We start from the raw sequence: 19,708 nt of genomic DNA, 5'->3' as shown, positions 1-19,708 counted from the left end.
AAAATGCCCAACGCCCGCCGAAAAATATATAAAGAAAATAAGCGATAACAACACCAGCGTGACTTGGGTCAACACAATAAGCCGCGATCTCGCTCGTAATCCCGTTTGTCTGCGCAGATATTGCTACGATGCGTGCAACTCGGTGCGAGCGATTAGTGCGATCGGGGAATAGATGTGGAAAACCAGCGGTCGCTCGCAGACTATCCCAAGGTTGAAGCTTTTCACGCCTGTAGGGCTAACGTCGCCCAGTAGACGGGCGCACGGATGTCCCGTCCAGGGCGCCTGCGCGATTAGCCAGCTCGCGAGAGTCTACGCTTTCAACGGTACCTTGTGCGCTTTCCATGTCGCACTCAGAAGCGTGAGCTGCTACTGCGTCAGTTTCGTCGTCATACTCGGACGGCGAAGAGTCTGTGGTGAGGTCCGTGCCGTACGCCTCACTCGGGGGCAGTCCAGGCAGATTTCGGCAGCTGTGCTGCTCTCGCTTCTTCAAATGGCTGCCGCCGCTCGGGTCGGTGTCGTCAGCCCTCTCCAACGATGGCTCGGACGTGTGGTTTTCGCGGTTGGCACAACGTTTAACACAATCGTCGATGACGTTGTGGCAGCTTGAAGCCATTTTGCGTGGCCTGCTGCCTCTGCAACAAAACGCATCCAGCGGGACGGAATACGAACGGGTTTCGTCGTGTCTCGTACCATTGGACGATGCGAACGGCTGAAAGTCATGTGACGTGGCTAGACAGCCGCGCAACCAATCGCGCACGGCGTACCAGGCGTACTACTGTTTGCTTCCAAAGAGCAGCAACGTCGGGCAACGTTGGTTTCTGTTTTGTGCGCTTTTGCACGCATGCGCGTGGTTTACATCAGAGGGCGCCCGTGTCGCATGGCTTTGAATTGCCATTATTTTTCTTCGGTGGATTCGTGTAAACAACAGTGACAGCAGTAATATTTTTCAAGGAGAGATGACTGGCTATCCGAGCCGCAGTTCTTGCCCATATCGCTAATAAATGCCAAGAAAACACTCCGCTTTGACGGCTTCCGCACGAGTCGTGAGCGGCGGACAGCGCGGTTTTTGTACACCGTACTTTACAGCAGCTACATTAAATGGTGGGGACAGAACACAGCGTAAACTGGACGCCACACTGCTCGCTATATGTTTGAAAATTATGTGCACTCTAAACACACTCGCAAGCACAGTGGATGTTTTCGCTAAATTAATAAAACTTACCCCAAATGAGAAATGCGATAAAGAAACGTCCACCCCACACAAAAATGAAACTAACCTGTGAATTTTATGGCAACAACGAGCTGCATATTATTAATTGAATAGCTGGCTATTAAAATAGTTAAACGGCCGCCTGTAACAAGCTACACGAAATAGCAAAATCGCCGCGCGTTTGGTATATAATGATATGTTGCCTTCAGCTCCTTCGGCGCCATTACGTTTACTGAGCGAGCCAATGAGATTCCTGGTTAGATGGGCACAGGTAACGAATAGGAACGCGTCTTGCATGCCGGGCGCCATTTGACTTGCGCATGCGTATTGGGAATCCAAGTCAGGCCAAGTCTTCTCTTGCGAGTCTCGGCGAAGGCAAGCAGTGTGGAGCCCGTATTTGTGTGATTTGTCGAAGTCGCGGGCCACCGTTCACGATGTCTACCAGCGCGCCTGCACCGAAGAAAGCGAAGAAAGCCGAAGGGTCCGCGGCGTCGGGCGACGGCGATGAGAGCAGAGATTACGATGCTGAGACTCAGAAGGCGCTGGAAGAAATCGACGCCTGTCAGAATGAGATAGACGCGCTCAACGAGAAGGCCAGCGAGGAGATCCTGAAGGTGGAACAGAAGTACAACAAGTTGAGGAAACCGTTCTTCGAGAAGAGGAATGACTTAATCAAGAAGATTCCAAATTTCTGGGTGACAGCCGTATCCTTTCCTGGTAAATGTTTCGTTGCATGAGAGTTTTGTTCTCGAGTTAAGCCTAATATGGTGCACCCGGTGGCTGGCTGCGCTGGCACATGCTTTGTTCGATGCACATTTTCGCGCGCGAGGCTCTATAATGTGCTCGCGAGAGTGTTATTTTCTTTGGGATGTGTCTGTGTGGTTTTGCTGCACGCGAGGCGTTTAAGCGCTGTTCGTGTTTGAGTCCAACTTGTATTTGCATGAAACGTGTTACTTGTCTTCCCGCCAATGCCTTGCGATGCCCGGTAGCCGGCACGGAGACGCGAAAGGGCGCTTGATTTGCCGGGCTTCTGATAGTAAAATGCGTAGCCATTCATGCTTTGCTTGTCCGTAGCTGTCTGAAAACATTCTTTCCGGGACTCGGTAGTCGCGTTGCTGCACCGGGGCGGTATTTCGTGGTGGATTCGTTTGTTTTCAGGCACTAAGCCTAACGCGCTAGCGACGTCCATGTTTTTCTACGGGGGCTGCATGCTTTGGCGTGCTGGCACCATGCATTGCTTTGCGCACTTGCCTGTAACGCTGCGCTGGCGCGATCCCCGTGCCCCAAGGATGTGTTAAGCGTGAGCTTAGTTCAGCGTGATGCCGATTCCAGGTTTTTCGGCCAGTTTCTCGGCGAAAAGTGGCCCGATTTTGGAGTTGTGACGATCGCGATTCAGGGGGGTGGTTGACGCTGTCTAGAAGAGCGGCAAGCGCTTCTGCGTGCTATTCACCGGTGCCACCCTTCGAATTGAACGATCTTTTCGCGGTTTTTATTTATTTGCTGTCCGCCGCCGCAGAGACGGCGTTTGTTGTTTAGCGCCACCGCACCGGCTGGGAACGCGTGGTAGGCTTCGGCCGCGTGCTGTACCGCTTGTGTTCAAAAATGCCTGCTCACCCTCGCCGAGGCGGCTAGCACGCCGTGACCACGTTGTGTGGCGCGATTTAGTGATGTGATCGGTTCGCACCTTTTTCGTTGTCATCTGTATTCCTGCACAGTTCTGTTACTTCTGTACGATATTTCATGTGCGCGACTGTTTATTTCTCTCATGATTGCGACAAATTCGAGCGTCGCCAAAGGGGCAGAGCGAAAAACTCGTGACCAACGCGTGGCTGCCGGTCCCAACGTTGCCAGACAGTCTAATCGAACTGTTCCGTTTCGGGGCGAAGTGCGGCTGATACGCGAAAACAAACACAGAAAAGGAAGTGGCGCGACCTTCGGATGAAGTATAGAACAGCGACTTTTGTTTAAACTGACCGAAAGCGAGTTTTGGAGGCTTCAAGCGTGAAACACTTCCATCTTATTGTGTCGTATTTGCGTGATAACATTGGGTAAAATCTCAGATTACTTGTGGACTGCTCAGCCATTGATTCCTTGACGGAGCATTGTGCACGTGCAGTTTGTGAACCATCCACAGATCTCGGCAATCCTCGATGAAGAGGAGGAAGAGAGCTTGCACTTCCTTTCCAAGCTGGAGGTGGAAGAGTTTGAGGACATCAAGTCTGGCTACAGGATCAAGTTTTACTTCGACGAGAATCCTTACTTCGAGAATGATGTTCTCATCAAGGAGTTCCACCTTGGCTCTTCTGGTAAGTGCCTCTGCCTCATTATTTAAAGAAAGAGACTTGTATACAAGTTAATTGGGCCTAGCGGTTTGGTTATTACGTGTCTGCCTCTGCCTAAACGACAGACAGTAGCCCTTGTACGCTAGCAGTTTTCTGCCAGCCAGCTGGCCCAGAGTTGTTTGCCACTTCTAAGTTAATATTGCCTCCCATTGCTCAATTGCTTTTTTTTTTTTGGCCCTGTTAAGACGCTTGAAAGAGCAAGCCCAGAGGATTTGCTTCAGATATGCAGCTGCACAGTTGGGCCACTATATTGGTCTGGGTAATTACGGCTTTAGTCCAATAGATTTGGATTAGTGTTTGTTTGGAGGCACTGGACCGCTGTCTGCAACCTATTGAATGCTGGATGCGCGAAGGGATATCAAGCCCTCACAAATGTATAATGCTTAATTTCATTGCAACTGTAATACGGTAGCAACTGGGGCGCCTTGAAAATACTTGAAAAAATTACACAGGTGCAAACAACTGCTAGTTCATTAGAAAGAATACTCAAGATGTCTGGGTAACAATGAGGTTATCACCTTAATGGCATTCCCCTTTGAGTAAAACAAGAAACACTGCAGTATTATCATGTACGATCTCAAGTGCACACATTTTGGGAAAGGTGACAGCTCCTGTGTAATTTATTATTAGTGTTCCATTTGTGGGGGTCATCTTGTCATTGTAGCCAACTCTGCGTTTTGCTGTCATTTCTGGTTGAGACAGCTCGATTAGTGTGTTCTCGAGACTGTGTGAACCACCCAGCCTGTTTTGGAAGGTGTGTGCGGATTTTCAAACTGCTTACATTATAAAGTACCACTCGACAAGTGTGTTGAATCTTCCCATCAACCCCAGTTTTTAGAGGAGCTTCTGTAGGGTTGTTGTAGATGCGTCTATATTTGTTGATGTGCTTGCCTGGCAGTTAGTACATGTTCTTGCTATAAGTTTTTATAGATAAAAATGTGCTCACCTACACTACATGCTAGGTTGCCATGTTCATACCTGCCAAGTCCTGTCTCCTGGATTGCCTGTGAGAATCCCAGATTTTGACCGCAATTTTTTTTTTTTGTATGGTTGTCATGAAAATATCCCGGAAATGCAATTTCTGTGTATGATCTGGCTGCGTTGACAAAAATTCAGGTCAATCTACTCCAGGCTTTTTGCAAACCCACTTCATCTTATAATAAACGAGCTTGGGAGGCGTTCATCTAAACGTATATTTGCATCTCGGTGATGTGAAACTGCCGCAGATACGAGCGAGTGGGGCATGCGTGTAATTGTCGTTGCCACAATTTGTCGACAAAAGGCGGCCGTTCTAGCCGTGATAATGTATAACGACGACGTAACTAACAGAACTCCAAAAGTGTTTGCGCGTCCACCACTCACCCAGTCAAAGCAACACTGCTTATCGCAAACTTTGTGGACAAAACCGCAGCAGATGCGATTATAGATAATTTTGTGTGCGTTGCCGCGCGTCATCTTGTGCGCATCACCGCACATAAAGCTGCGGCCGCGGTGACGCGATAGCAATATATGAGCTCCAAGGGTACACTGCTAACGCAACGGTAAATAAAAGCAGTGAAGACTTTAAAGGGGCTAGAAGCGTTTTGGCGTTCCTGTCCAAAAATATCTAGTAGTGAGCAAGATATTGACCCACCCTTTCGCGGCAGCCAGCTGCGCTCCCTCCCGGTGCCCGTTGCGAAAATCTCCTGGATTCAGAATCGTTGAACTTGGCAAGTATGCATGATGGATCTCCATAGGTCGTGGCAGCCACATTAGCTTGCAACCAAAGCACTCAGTGCCAAGGCAAAAAGCCTTGGCCCTATTACAGTGTTGCATACAGTAATGGGAATCCGCAGCCATCCTCTTGGATTTTGTACCCTGTGCTGGTGCCTGATCCTCATTTGTGTTGCCACATGTCTGATGGGCTTGTTTCTCAAGACAAGTCTCTTTTGTACAAAGTGGAGACTGGTTGAAGGCTTCAAGATGCATGTTAGAGACTCGAGTGAAGCTAGTTAGTATAAATTATTGGTTTGAGATATACATAATTGGCTTAGGGAGAGACAATCTGCAAGGCAAAGAGACAGAACCTAATGCAAACATGGCAGAGAGGGATTCGATTAACACCATTTTAGGTGTGCAACTGTTGTGCAATATCTGAAAAAATCGTGGTGAAGGGTCATTGCTCCAAAAGCTTGAATACGATCTTACAAATGGTGCTGGTATAAAGTCGCATACCTGCCAACTCCTCCAATTATCCAGTAAATTGTACGAATTTAGATTGCAGTTACGATTTTACAAATCTTGTCTGAAATTTTACGAGAAATATTTCATTTTCAATTTTAAAAATTGAAATTAATAATATAGCGTAGCCTCTGCGATTGGCTACGCCGCCTTGCCGTAGCTAGTCGCGGAAGCCACAAAAATGGCGATTTGCTATATTCCGCGACCAGGAGAGAATATGTATTGGTGTTAGCATCACATACCTGCAGAGTTTCCCGCATTGCAGACTCCCGGATTTCAACCGTTAGTTCTGTTTGTACAGTTGCCATGAAAATCTCCGAGAAATTGAAATTCGTACGAATGCGAGATCTGGCCGCATTGACAAATATGCAGGTCAGTCCGTCTCGGGCTTTTTGCGAGTCTAGCGTGTTTTATTATAAACAAATTTGAGAGGCGGTCATCTAGACATACAGTGGAGTCTCAACGATACAAAACTGCACAGATACCAATTCGTGAAATTTCCCAGCCAAATTCATGTGCTCATTGGGCCGAAGTTTGAATGTTCTGAACACTTTTCCTAATCATGGCATGTGATATGAATTTTAGTATCGAAACCGTCGAACAAAGGCCGATCGAGAGCGGCGAGCTCATAGCTTCGAAAGTACGCGTGCAGCCAACGCTCAACCAGTCAAAGCAACGCTGCTTTCTACAAACTCTGTGGACAAAATTGCCGTAGTAGTGATCGTGCAAAGCAAACGACTTGGTTTAGAAGATACGCGGATTGAGAACAGAACTACCGTTTGCTGCAACCCCTGCGCACAAAACCACGGTCGCGGCGATGCAATAGCGATCTACGAGCTCCAAGGGCACGTGGCTGACGCAGTGGTTGAATACAGGCGGTAAAGACGTAAAAAATAAAGGCTAAAAGCGTTTAGGCGTTCCTGTGCAAGGCATCTATACTCCGTTTCATACATCATGTGCAACGCTGTGAAGGCTAGGCAAGTAGTCCGTAAAGAAAACACGAGGTGTTGCTCCGCGCGGTTTCGTAGCCGAGTGGTCTGACGCGTCGCTCTGGAGAGGGAAACGCATCCTGGTACGGGCGTACACATTTGCAATTACTTGCTTGGCGTGCTTTGACAGCTTTGATGTGCGAAGCTTCGAAAAAATTCGCGCAGGAGAGGTGGTCGAGGACGCAGAGCTGGACGCCATTTTTTCGAAGCTGCCACAAGAAGTAAAAGAAAAAACGACGGCGCGGGTCACGCGGAGAGCGAAAACCTGATACGAAAGCGACAAACATAAATTACCAACTCGCATATTTGGATTGTTTATCCGACAACACAGGCGTTTGTTTTTTAACCTGATGACAAATATGTATGCTTAGAAGTTTCCCGAGAAGCATTTATTGATTCTCGTACACCCCAAGCGACGCACTACTTGATGCACATGATGCACATGCACATGATGTATGAAACGGAGTATAGTAGCGGCCAAAGCTGTGACCTGCGCTTTCGCTGCAGCCAGCTGGGCCGTCCCGTCCATTCACGTGTGAATACGTGCGCCAGTTGATTCGACGGAGATCCTTTTTTTTTTTTTTCTTAGTTGTTTTGAGGAACCGAAATTTCGGGAGCATTTGCACTCCCCCTTTGAGACTCAACGTAGTGGGAAAATGACACTGCAATGCCGATGTTTCCGCTTGCGTTTTTTGAAGCCCCCCCCACTCTCTTCTTTTTCGTAATGTTTTTTTTTTTTTTTTTTTGCCAAAAATGGGGGATTCATTCAGCACATCAATTTGACTTGTGGGGGCAAAACATGATTATGCTTGTTGTTAAAGGCAAATCCATCACAGCTAGCAACGTTTTTAAAATCGGTAGCCCCCTCTCGCTCGGGCATTTTACGAATGTCTCTGTTTCTAGGTTGACAGGTATGCAGTTGTCAAAAGGCATGTCCAAAGAATTTGTTTTGAATTTGTTTGGAACTGGTGGAAGGGTAGACAGGGGGGATGCTGCTGTGGTGATGTGTTGCAATGTGTTCACCCTAGGGGACCCAGCCTCCCAGTCCACACCCATCAAATGGAAGGAGGACATGGACTTGACCAAGCGGCACAAGCAGCGGCAGTCGCAGATGAAGAGCAGTCGCAAGAGGGCGCACGAGCAGCCGCGCACCTTCTTCAACTGGTTCACCGATCACGGGGATGCGTCTGCCGATGACATTGCTGAGGTACAACTCCCTTAATCCATACTGCCAGCAATAACAGTGCTTGCCTGCAGTGCTTGAAATCCTAACTTGCTATGCAGTGTTCTCTAAGGTAGATAAGTCTGGTGTAAACCTTGCCTTGCTTGTACCTTGATAGTTACAATACTGCTTTCATTGCAAAGCGGTGCAGTTGGTAATATAGTCGAGCCCGCTTATAACGAACCTAAGCCTGGCGCGGCATTCATTCGCTGTATCCCGAATTCGTAGTGAATGAAACACAGCTTTTAAAAAGTTGCAAGTGAGAACACAAATATTTGCCCAAAAAAGTCTGTGATGCACGCATTTCGAAGAGCAGAAGCGATAAGGGCGGTCTTGAGTTTATTTTAAACTCCAGCGTGCTCTTGGCTGAGGCCCGTGGCATAAGCTGCTTAAAGCGCTGGCTCCAAAGCTTCGTCCGTCTCGCAGTCCGGTTCTTCCAAATCGCTCTTGCCGCGTACTTGATTAATAATGCCCTAATCCGTGGACGTTCCGCGGTGTAGGCATCGTCATCGGCTATAATTAAACCATCGCAACTGATGTCCCACCCGCTCTGCCAGGTCGGAGTCGACCTGGCAGAGTTTCACGTGCATGTAGCCATCACCGCCACCCACGAAATATTCACCATCTCCACAGCTGAATACCGGAACGCCCGAAGCGGCAAGTTGGCTGCCAGGGGGTCAACGGCTATGGGTGAGCGCTCTGCAACGCCGCACCTAACGTGCAGATTACGCCCAAGCCAAGCCGTCACACTCTCGACGTTTTGTTGAGCGGCAGGAAAACGTGTGCAAGGCCTCCTGTCCGCCATCCTGACCACACACGCACATTGAGAGCGAGCAAAACGCTCACACGCAACACACATGCAAGAATGCATGGCACAACTCTGGGCCCGTTTCTAGTCGAAAAACAAAACTTGAATTCGAGTCAGCGTGGCTGGCGTTGCGGAGCGGTGGAGATGGCCGAAGGAACTGTGTCAAGAGAGGAGAGCCGATTTGCGAGAGAAGGGCATGGAGTTGCGATAGTGACGAGAATGGAGGATACGGCGAGAAGGAGGCAGGTCAGGCAGCTTGCTTGAAAGTTCAACGACCATGGGAATGATGGGTTGTACACACATTTGCTTAGTCTTCGTAGTTGCGGGCGGCAAATCGTACTTGCGGCTTTGTTTATTGCTGTGTTTCGGTTTTGTTTTGAAAAGAAGCTTCAACCCTTTTGAACTTCTTGATCAGATTTGGAAAGGCAAGTCTAAAAGAATAAGATGGTGAAGCGCAACAGCTGAACATTTGCTAATGTTTTTTTCGTAAGTAAACAGCTCTAAGCCACACGGAGCCAAAAGCAGGCCAGAAGTACGAATATTAGACAAATGTGTGTACTACCCATGTCACACGTCCCGTTAATTAGGTCCGGGCTAATTCCAAGGGCCGAAGTATCGGCCCCCCGAACTGCACCACGAAAGCGTAGACAATTTAGAAGTGGTCCTATTTGACGCGCCAGCAGATGCCCGCTGTGGCCCAAAGAACAAGTCAGAGCCTAGAGTTGATAAACAAAACAAAAATACCGTATTTACTCGATTCTACCGCACCCTCGATTGTAACGCGCACCCGATTTCCACAGCGGAAAAAAAAAAAAAAAACTTAAGACATCGATTGCAACGCGCACCCATTTTCCTCGCTGGCCAGCACGATCACACCACTCGAAAAAAACGACTCCTTTCGGGAGCGTCTTCCATTTAAATATGAGGTACGGGCGAAGCTTGTGCCCATCTGACGTGTAACAGAGCATTGCCGTCACTGTAGTTTTACCGTGGACCGATGCCAGCACGCGAACTTGCTTCGCCCCCTTCTCGCCGGTTGTGGAGCCAGGCATGTCGAAGTAAAGAGGCGTCTGATCGGCATTCCCGATTTGCCCAAGCAGGTAGCCGTTGTTGCGCTGCAAGTATAGGACGAACCTCTGAAAACTGTGAAGCTTTTCATCGTACTCCTCCGCAAAACTTTTCGCATATGCATGTTCCCCTTCGGAGGGAAAAGCCTTTCCTCTTCATAAAGCTAGTTAGCCAGCACCTGCTCGCTTTAAACTGGCTCCGCATCAGACCTGTTTCTAAGACTAATTGCATAGCCCGCACTTGGAGCAGTTCTGTCGTACGGGCCGCTGTGCCGCTCGCTGCTCAAGCACATACTCGCCGAGCAGCTCTTTAATTTGCGGAAACCGACCCTGCTGTGGTCCACTGAAGCATTTGCGTGAAGCTTTGCTGTCGACAATCTTCTGCTTTTGTTTCCGCCGGTCCCGCACGCACGTTTCGGGAACTCCGAACGACCGCGATGCGGCCCGATTTCCATCCGTTTCTGCACACGCGATGACTTTTCTTTTAAAAGCGGCATCGTGGTGCGCTCGAGTTTTTGGAGTCAGCCCTTCCACGCCGTCGATGCTAATGCATTACTAGATGACGAACTCCTCAGCACACGTACGAAGTGCCGCACATGGGAAACACGTAGGCAGAAATGGCTGACTCGCCATGCCGACGCACGTAGGGGGCGGCCATTTTGGATTTGCCAATGGCAATAGATTGACCGTAATTTTTTCGTTCGTACTCGATTCTAACGCGCATGCGATTTATGAACTCGCTTAACCGGAAAAAAGGTGTGCGTTAGATTCGAGTATTTATGGTATATTCTCAATTATGGCATAAAACGATGCACAAATATGCACACTCGACAATAGTTGAATACGATATGTCACCAATCAAGGTACTACACAGTACAATTAGCCACACTCTAAACAACGGACACAAGCAACAATATGCAATACAATGCAATCGCATGCATCGAACAATCAAGACACTTAAATACTATAGAGTTCGAAAACTTATTCAGTCCTAAGTCCTTGGAACTAAAGTGATTGATACTCTTCCGAGAACCACTCACTCAAAGTCCAGCGCTGTTGTCGTTCTGCTGCCTCCGAAGTTTCTCCTCCAGGAAGACTCGCGTCTTCAATTGGCTGCTCTTCAAGCACCAATCTTCGCCGGTAACACGTCGGCTTCCCACGCGTCGAGATTGCAGGACGCGTCTTCGCTCTCTGGCGGTATCTTCTGCTTGTAGCACGATTCTTCACTCCTCAGGTGGAAATCCTCTTCATTACCTTCTTTGTCGCTAAGGACAAAACCTTCGCCGACGACACGGCGGAACACCCTACGCACACTGGCACTAACTTTCTTCTCCTGATCTCCCATCTCTGCTGCTCATCGTTTCTGTCGGCGCGATGCGCAACGAAGGCTGGGGAAAGCGCGAGATTTTTCAAGGGCCGCTCGCAACACATGACACAGCTCTGCATCACCACGCCCCTTTACCTCGAGAACCTTCCAGGGCTTGCTCGGCCGCCGATGTGGGGAGGGCGAACTACGCTTCCGGAGGGTAGAGAGAGATCGTATGTAGACGATGTTGGCATATAGTCTGGTCACTCCGAGCCGGCGATGTCAATAGCAGTCATCATCATCAGCCTGACTACGTCCACTGCAGGACAAAGGCCTCTCCCATGTTCCGTCAGTTAAGTCGGTCCTGTGCTTGCTGCTGCCAATTCATACCCGCAAACTTCTTAATTTCATCTGCCCACCTAACCTTCTGTCTCCCCCTAACCCGCTTGCCTTATCTGGGAATCCAGTTAGTTACCCTTAATGACCAGCGGAAATCCTGTCTATGCGCTACATGCCCTGCCCATGTCCGTTTCCACTTCTTGATTTCAACTATGATATCCTTAACCCACGTTTGTTCCTTAATCCACTCTGCTCTCTTCTTGTCTCTGAAGTTTACACCTACCATTTTTCTTTCCATTGCTCGCTGCGTTGTCCTCGATTTAAGCTGAACCTCTTTGTAAGTCTCCAGGTTTCTGCTCCGTAGCTAAGTACCGGCAAGATATAGCTGTTACATACCTTCCTTTTGAGGGATAGTGGCAATATACCTGTCATAATTTGAGAGTGCTTGCCAAATGTGCTCCACCCCATTCTTATTCTTCTAGTTGCTTCAATCTCGTGGTTCGGCTCCGCGGTTATTACCTGCCCTAAGTAGACATAGTCTTTTGCAATTTGAAGTGCCCTATTACCTATCTCAGAAGCGCTGCTCTCCTTGTCTAACTCTGTAATCATGAGTTGCAATTCGTCCCCTGAGTAACTCGGCAATGCAATGTCATCCACGAAGCGCAGGTTACTAAGGTACTCTCCATTAATTCTTATCCGTAACTGTTCCCATTCTAGGCTTTTGAAAACCTCCTGTAAGCACGCGGTAAATAGCATTGTACCCCCCTGCCTTACACCTTTCTTTATTGGTATTCTGTTGTTTTCTTTACGAAGCACTATGGTAGCAGTTGATCCTCTGCAGATTTCTTCCAGGATGTTTATATATCCTTCATCGACGCCCCGATTCCGCAGTTTCTGCATGACTGCTGATATTTCTGCTGACACTACCAGAGATCAAAAACAGTGGAGATGGTCGACCGGTCTTGGAAAGATGGGTGGCAGTGTGAAACTGAAACACCGGGGGGGGGGGGGGGGGGCAAAAGACCAAAGGGTGTGTAACACAGAGTGGTAGGAGAGAGCGTCAACTAAAGCAGTGGGCGCGGAGGCAGGGTCCGCGTTTAACAATAAGAATCTATGGGCACCTCGCCGATGCCTCATCCATAATCGAAAGTGGTTTCCCGGGAAGTCTGCAGAGCGCAGACTCTGTTCGCTATAACCGATCGTAAGTGCGATTTTGTGTCACTGAAACAATTTATATTTTCACGGTCATGCAAATATTGTTCGTTTTAAGCGAAGGCTTTTTTTAAGTGGGTTGTTATATGTAGGCTTAATTGTAATTACTCTGTGTATACATGTCATTTTGGCATAAGGTCCGGCACCATCTCGAGGTTCAAGCGTCTGTACGCTGCGCCTCCTGTGCAAATCGGAGCTCAAAGTGCACTTGTTTATTTAATAGAATTGGCACATACTTTAATCAGCCCGATCCGGTCACTCATGGTCTAGTTGGAATCTCTAGTTGTGAGGTGCGATTGAAGGATTACCCCCCTCTCATAGCGCGTCGTCCTTAGTGCTGTTAAACGTATGCTACTGCCCCATTTTCTTGAAGCTCTTCTCGACAATGCTGAGAGAAACCAGGTCCCACAACATGGTGATACCAGAGAACCTAATCTTCGACGTATAGTTGAAAAATTTTGTGGTGGGAAACCTGCGCAAACTGGAAATTATGCACTTATGTGCATACGGTTTCACATCGGGGGGGGGGGGGGGTTGAAGGTTGTTCAAAGGGTCCCCTTTCCTAGTATGTCAATGTACAGGGCTTGCTTTGCTTCTCGCCCCTCGCCCCCTCTTCTCCATGTGCACGCACATTTGAGTGAGCGTGCGTGCTGTTGGGACTTCATGCTGCAGCTAGCTTGTTGGTATAACATCCTTGCTGTTTTATGTCACTACTTCTGAAGAGGATCCTGTGTTGTTTATTTTGGGCTTATTTTGTAGGCTTGTTGCAATTGTAAGAGGGATTATGTAAACTGAGGGAAAATTGAAGAGCTAAATTTTCTTTCTCTGTATGTACCATGAGAAGCCCATGTGTGCTAAAAAACAGAGGTATCTGATCCAAAAGCAGAATTTGCCTGCTTCATTGGCTGCTCCAAAATGCTGGCAGGCATTCCCACCACTTGAAAAGGTCCTTTCAATGGCACGAAACCGTTAAAAGATTTTCGAGATAGTAATAGTATATTTTTTTAAGAGGGCTTTGAATATCTTTTCATAGGTCCTTGAAAGTTTTTGAATCTATATGAACCCTGGTTGGGGAAATGGCAGCAACTGCTGAAAACAAGTGTGGAGGTCCTAAACCCCACTGTGCGCTTGTGGTTGCTGTGTACCGAAACAACCGACAGTGTCTGAAATGTCTGTCTCAGTCATGTTAGATATGTGGGAGGGTGAGGAATCGCCCCTCCCCCAGATGCCATCTCCCGAATTTCCATCCTGCTAGGCTGGCAGCTACGAGCACACATTATTTTTTAATAAGTACATCATGAGTACACATTTCATTTTAATAAATACAATATTTTCTTCCTGGATGTGAAATTTTGTCCTGTTATGATGGTTTTTAATACTAATTTTATGAGCGTTTTCCTAAGACCTGACAAATAAGGACTGGCGCATATCTGTGGGAAATCATGTTTTTGAGGCTCCACTTCATAGTTTTGTGAAGCTGCAGCTAGCACTCTGTGTCAAGGCCCCATGCCTTGGTCACTTTTTTCATGCTGCAAAAGCATTCTGTTGCAGCCACCTCTTGGATTGTGCCATGTGGTGCTGTCCTCATAATGGGCTGCTACATTTACATTTTCTGAATGGCTGGTGCGGTCGAATCTCATTAATATTCGAACTCACGATGAGGTCCCGTCAAAGCTATATTCCAATGGGCGAAACCGCCCGGTAGTTCGGACGTGTGCAAGCACTCGCGGCGGGTAACTCGGATGTACCGCGCTTCGAAAATGCTCTCAGCTCAACGCTGCGTGCAAAGGAAAGATGGGGGGGGGGGGGGGGGGGAAGGCTGTGGTAAAATGTTTGCTCTTTCTCAAATGCCGATCTGCGACGCGCCTGTGCCACGCTTCTCCCTTTTCCGCCCCTGCCGCGTTAAGACCCTTCTCCTTCCAACGCGTGCGCAAAGAAAAGGGAGATAATAAAGCTGTCACGGAGTGTGGCTTTCTCTCATGCGCCGTGGCCACGCTTCCTGCTTTCCTGTCCCTGCCATGTAACCATTTTCCCTTCAACAATGTGTGCGAAGAGAGCAAAAAAAAAAAAGCTGCCGTAGAGTGTTGGTTTTCTCTCAAATGCCAATTGACCAATTTGAGAGAGAAATGTCTTTATTCACAAAGGCATGAAGAAGGAGGGCGTGCGAGGAACCCCTAGTCTGGAGTCCCTAGGACGACTCCAGTGACAAGTCAGTCCCACTGTATCAGAGCTAATTCAAACTTGTATTAATTCGAACAAATTTCCGGGCCCCTTCGAGTTCGAATTATCGAGATTCAACTGTATCTTCAAAACTCACCTTGATTTCATGCATGTGTCCGCATTGGGATGGGGGGGTGTTTTGGTCCCCCAGCAACCCTAGGGACTGGAAGCCTGTGTTCAAGAAGCCTTCATCATTAACATTATTTAGGAGTATCTCACTGCTGCCAGCCTTGTAATTATCGTACAGTACCTGCTACAATCGACATGGTCAGTGGTCAGGGTGACTGTTAGTTGACGTTATCAACTGAATCAGTCAGTCACGACTAGATCAAAATAACATAAAGCAAAAGTCAATGCTCTGTGATACCACTTCTGCATCTCTTTGTTGTAGATACCTTGTTGACTGTGGATAGCTGCTAGTGATTGCGTGTCAGAGCAACTCTGCAGTTTTGTTGCAAGTCTGTGCCTCTGTTTGGTGCACCGAAATCTTGGCAAGGGGAGATGCGGGTAGAAAAATTACGTATCTCCAAAAATTCTACTTTTGAGGTATCGTTTTTAAAATTATATTTAATCATTCAACTATCATTTTCCCAAATGTGCCAGCTCAATTCTAACAAGGAAATGGTAAACAATCTATCTGCTTCGGCAAAGGTAGCTCGTGAAGTGACGAATTCACGCATGCAACGGCTATTTTTGAAGATCCGCCACTCAACGTGTTTTTGTCCGCCATCACGATTTGTTTTGTGACGTAGATCAAGCCTTCTAGTGTACAGGCGTCCTCCTAGTTTTGTATTTTGGCACGAAATTAAAGAAAATGGTTTCAAGTCTGTTTTTAGCCAAGCTGCAGCAGCTCTGAACATCTCTATTGGTCACATGCTGCCCTACCGAGGCCGCCATTGGCTACATCTGATTGACCACGCTCGTGGAACGCTTGTCATGTGTTATATATTTTTTCTGAGTTCACTATGGATCACTCAATGCAAGACTTCAAGCACAGAAGTTTGGAAGCAAGAACCAGTACCGAGGTTGTCGCCGTAAGCCGATGCGCAAAGCACACCCAGGGGAAATCGGCAGTCGCCTTTTCCTATCTCTCTCTCCCTACATCTTCGTCTTTCTTACTTTTTTAGCTTCTGTTTACTTCCAATTTTCCTGGCGGCAAGGGTTAACCCTGTGCAAATAGCCTACCTTGGTCTAGGCGCATTGGGTTATGGCAGTGTTGTACGGCTGGCGTCTGCAGTTTTCAGCATCTGTAAACTTGTAGCGTCCCCTCGTTGGGCTCTGTGGTGGGTGGCCGCCAACGCTGCTGAACAAAAATAAGACAGGCATGCACAGAGCATTCCCCTTACTATCTGATCGTACCGGCTTAAAGCGGGTACGCACCGATGATATAAACTTTTTTAACCAGCCCAAAGAAACATATCCTCACTATCATGTTATCCACTGTGAAAAAACTGAAAAGCAAGCCAGAACCGTCTCTCCTTTCCTGGTTTCTAGGTGTCTTACCGAAACTCTTGGCACAGGATACAAGGTAACCAAAATGGCTAGTGGAGACCTTCTCCTCGAAATCCGTGACAAAGAACAGTTTGAAAAGCTAGACCGTCTTTCAGATTTCGGTGGCATACCAATAACCATAACACCACATAGATCGATGAACACAACTCGCGGAGTGGTATCTGACATGGACTTACTTGACTTGACTGAGACTGAACTTTTGGAGGGGTGGAAGAGCCAAAATGTCACTAATGTGCAGAGAATCATTATTAGAAGAGATAATAAGGAAACACCGACGAAACACCTAGTACTCACATTTGCATCCAGTAAACTACCGGAATCTATTCAAACAGGGTACACAAAGACATCTATCAGGCCGTACATACCAAACCCTCGTCGTTGCTTCCAATGCCAGAGGTATGGCCATGGCTCTAAAACCTGTCGTGGTCGCCAGACTTGTGCGCAATGTGGAGTCCTAGGCCACGTGTCTGAGAACTGCAAACAACCGCCACACTGTGTAAACTGCGAAGGAAACCATGCCGCATACTCGTGCTCCTGCACATACTGGAAAAAAGAAAAAGAAATAATTACGTTGAAGGTGAAGGAGAACATTACATTTAAGGAAGCACGGCGAAGAGTCGCTCCATTCTATGGAGCTACATACGCTGATGCGGCGCGTCAGGGGGCACCGCCGCACCAGCCCTCGCCACTCCTTCGGCCCGCACATACCGAGCCGGAGGTTGTGGCACCTGCCCCCAAGGCGGTTGTAGCCCAGGCTACACCGCCTACTCCCAAACAGAGACCGGAGACTCCAGAGTCCTCGGGTCTCAAGGCCTCACCTCACCAGGCGAGGCCCGAAATTCGAACTAGCAGCCCGTACGTGCGGGCATCCAGTGCCTCCGAGGAGGCAATGGATACGTCGGTACCCGTGGTGCCGAAAGAGCGGCGTGGCTCCTTGGAGCGCGCCAAGAAAACAAAAAAGCCGATAACAGGGCCTGGTGACGGCCCTGTTAAGTGAACTCAAACTACCTGTCTAAACAGCCACTCGCTTTTCGTACACACAGCACTATTTTACATTCACCATGAACACTCAAATTATACAATGGAACGTCAGGGGCCTTCTCAGAAACCTTGACGACATCCAAGAGCTCTTACACGAACACTCTCCAAAAGTGCTGTGTGTACAAGAAACACACCTTAACTCAAAACACACAAACTTTCTTCGTAAATACGTTATTTTCCGAAAGGACTGTGTTGATGCTATGACATCATCCGGAGGTGTTGCCATCATAGTGAATCAAGGAATTGCATGCACACACTTACAACTCCAAACATCCCTTGAGGCAGTGGCTGTTCGAGCAGTTCTTTTTGACAAACTGATCACAATCTGCACTATCTACATCCCTCCTAGCTATCAGCTGCAAAAACGTGATTTACACTCTTTAATTGATGAACTTCCGGAGCCCTATGTTCTCCTTAGAGACTTTAATGCGCATAGCAGGCTATGGGGTGACTCTCGGTATGATGCGCAAGGTCGACTGATTGAACAGTTCCTTCTCTCCTCGAGCGCGTGTCTCCTAAATCGAAAAGAACCAACCTATTATAATCTCGCCAATAACACCTACTCCTCCATAGACCTAAGCATAGTATCTCCATCTCTTGTGCCTCTACTCCAGTGGAAAGTCGTCAGTAATCTGTACGGAAGTGACCACTTCCCCATAGTTTTGAGCACAAATACAGTAACTGAGTGTCCATCACGTGTTCCCAAGTGGCTCACAAACAGGGCCGACTGGGAACACTTTTATACCATCGCTCGTCTAGGTTGGAATGACATAAGTACTTTGAACATTGATGCTGCTGTCAAATACTTCACAGCATTTTTAATTGATGCTGCAACAAAATGCATCCCACAAACAAATGGACACCCTGGAAAACGGCGTGTGCCATGGTGGAACTCTGAATGCCGAAACGCGCGCAAACAGCAAAACAGAGCTTGGAGGCTGCTTCGGAACTCAGCGACAGCCGAAAATCTTGACACCTTCAAGAAAATAAAGTCTCAAGGCAGGAGAACGCGTCGGCAGGCCAGAAGAGAAAGCTGGCAGAAGTTTTTGTCAGGGATCAATTCATACACACAGGAAGCTAAAGTCTGGAACATGGTCGGTAGGATAGCAGGAAAACAAGTACACACACTTCCACTCGTAAACACTCAGGGTGACACCTTGGAAGATCAGGCAAACTTCCTCGGTGCACACTTCGAACAGGTGTCCAGCTCATCCCACTATACTGATACTTTCCAAAAATACAGAACAAGAATAGAAAAGCAGAAACTCGAACACAAATGCACTAGATACGAGGCATATAATCAAGCGTTCAGTCTAGCTGAGCTGCGAATGTCTCTAAACTCCTGCAGTACTTCTGCTCCAGGTTCTGACCGTGTCGTTTATGAAATGTTAAAAAACCTACTGATCGAAACACGAAAAACCTTACTTTGTTTGTACAATGCTATCTGGTTTTCTGGCACTATCCCTAACTCCTGGAAAGAGGCTATTATAATTCCCATTTTGAAAGAGGGCAAGGATCCTTCTTTACCTTCGAGTTATAGGCCTATTGCACTCACAAGCTGCTTGTGCAAAATCTTCGAAAAAATGATAAACTGCAGACTTGTACATTTCCTTGAAACAAACAATTTGCTCGACCCATTTCAGTGCGGGTTTCGAGAAAGTAGATCCACCACAGACCACCTTGTTCGTATCGAGGCACAGATCAGCGACGCCTTCGTCCATAAACAATATTTTCTCTCTGTATTCCTCGATATCGAAAAGGCTTATGATACTACATGGCGTTTCGGAATTCTAAGAGACCTGTCCCACCTTGGCGTGCGCGGAAGAATGTTCCACATAATCGAAAGTTACCTGTCAAACCGGACATTCCGTGTCCGAGTGGGCACGGCTCTTTCCCAAACATTCGTCCAGGAAACAGGCGTGCCACAAGGTGGTGTACTTAGCTGCACACTTTTTCTCATCAAGATGAATTCCTTGCACTTGTCCATCCCTCGCAATATGTTTTATTGTACATATGTCGACGACGTCTAGCTTGGCTTTAGATCTTGCAACCTGGTAATGTGTGAGCGACAGGTTCAGTTAGGTTTAAACAAGGTCTCCAAATGGGCAGAGGAAAACGGATTCCGACTGAACCCACTAAAGAGCACGTGTGTCTTGTTCTCCCGAAAGAGAGGCATGCACTCAGAACCTGACATTGAATTGAACGGTCAACGTCTGTCTG

General features: G+C 47.7%; 2 protein-coding genes across 2 annotated transcripts in view; one reads left to right on the top strand and one right to left on the bottom strand.

Moving 5' to 3' along the window:
* LOC119174693 (uncharacterized) overlaps positions 1 to 732 on the bottom strand; it is a 28,306-nt gene extending 27,574 nt beyond the window's left edge. The window contains exon 1 of the mRNA XM_037425726.2: positions 328 to 732. Coding sequence (XP_037281623.2) covers positions 328 to 613 — 286 coding nt within the window. The 5' untranslated portion in view covers positions 614 to 732. The remainder of the gene's footprint in view (positions 1 to 327) is intronic.
* An 809-nt stretch (positions 733 to 1,541) lies between these two features.
* Positions 1,542 to 19,708, top strand: part of LOC119174695 (NAP domain-containing protein SET) — a 40,048-nt gene continuing 21,881 nt past the window's right edge. The window contains exons 1-3 of the mRNA XM_037425728.2: positions 1,542 to 1,914; positions 3,327 to 3,516; positions 7,790 to 7,968. Coding sequence (XP_037281625.1) covers positions 1,645 to 1,914; positions 3,327 to 3,516; positions 7,790 to 7,968 — 639 coding nt within the window. The 5' untranslated portion in view covers positions 1,542 to 1,644. The remainder of the gene's footprint in view (positions 1,915 to 3,326; positions 3,517 to 7,789; positions 7,969 to 19,708) is intronic.

The sequence above is a fragment of the Rhipicephalus microplus genome, unplaced genomic scaffold, assembly GCF_043290135.1.
Source record: "Rhipicephalus microplus isolate Deutch F79 unplaced genomic scaffold, USDA_Rmic scaffold_72, whole genome shotgun sequence".
NCBI lineage: Eukaryota > Metazoa > Arthropoda > Arachnida > Ixodida > Ixodidae > Rhipicephalus > Rhipicephalus microplus.
The sequence above is the reverse complement of the archived record's forward strand: the minus strand, read 5'-3'. Positions and strand labels throughout refer to the sequence as shown.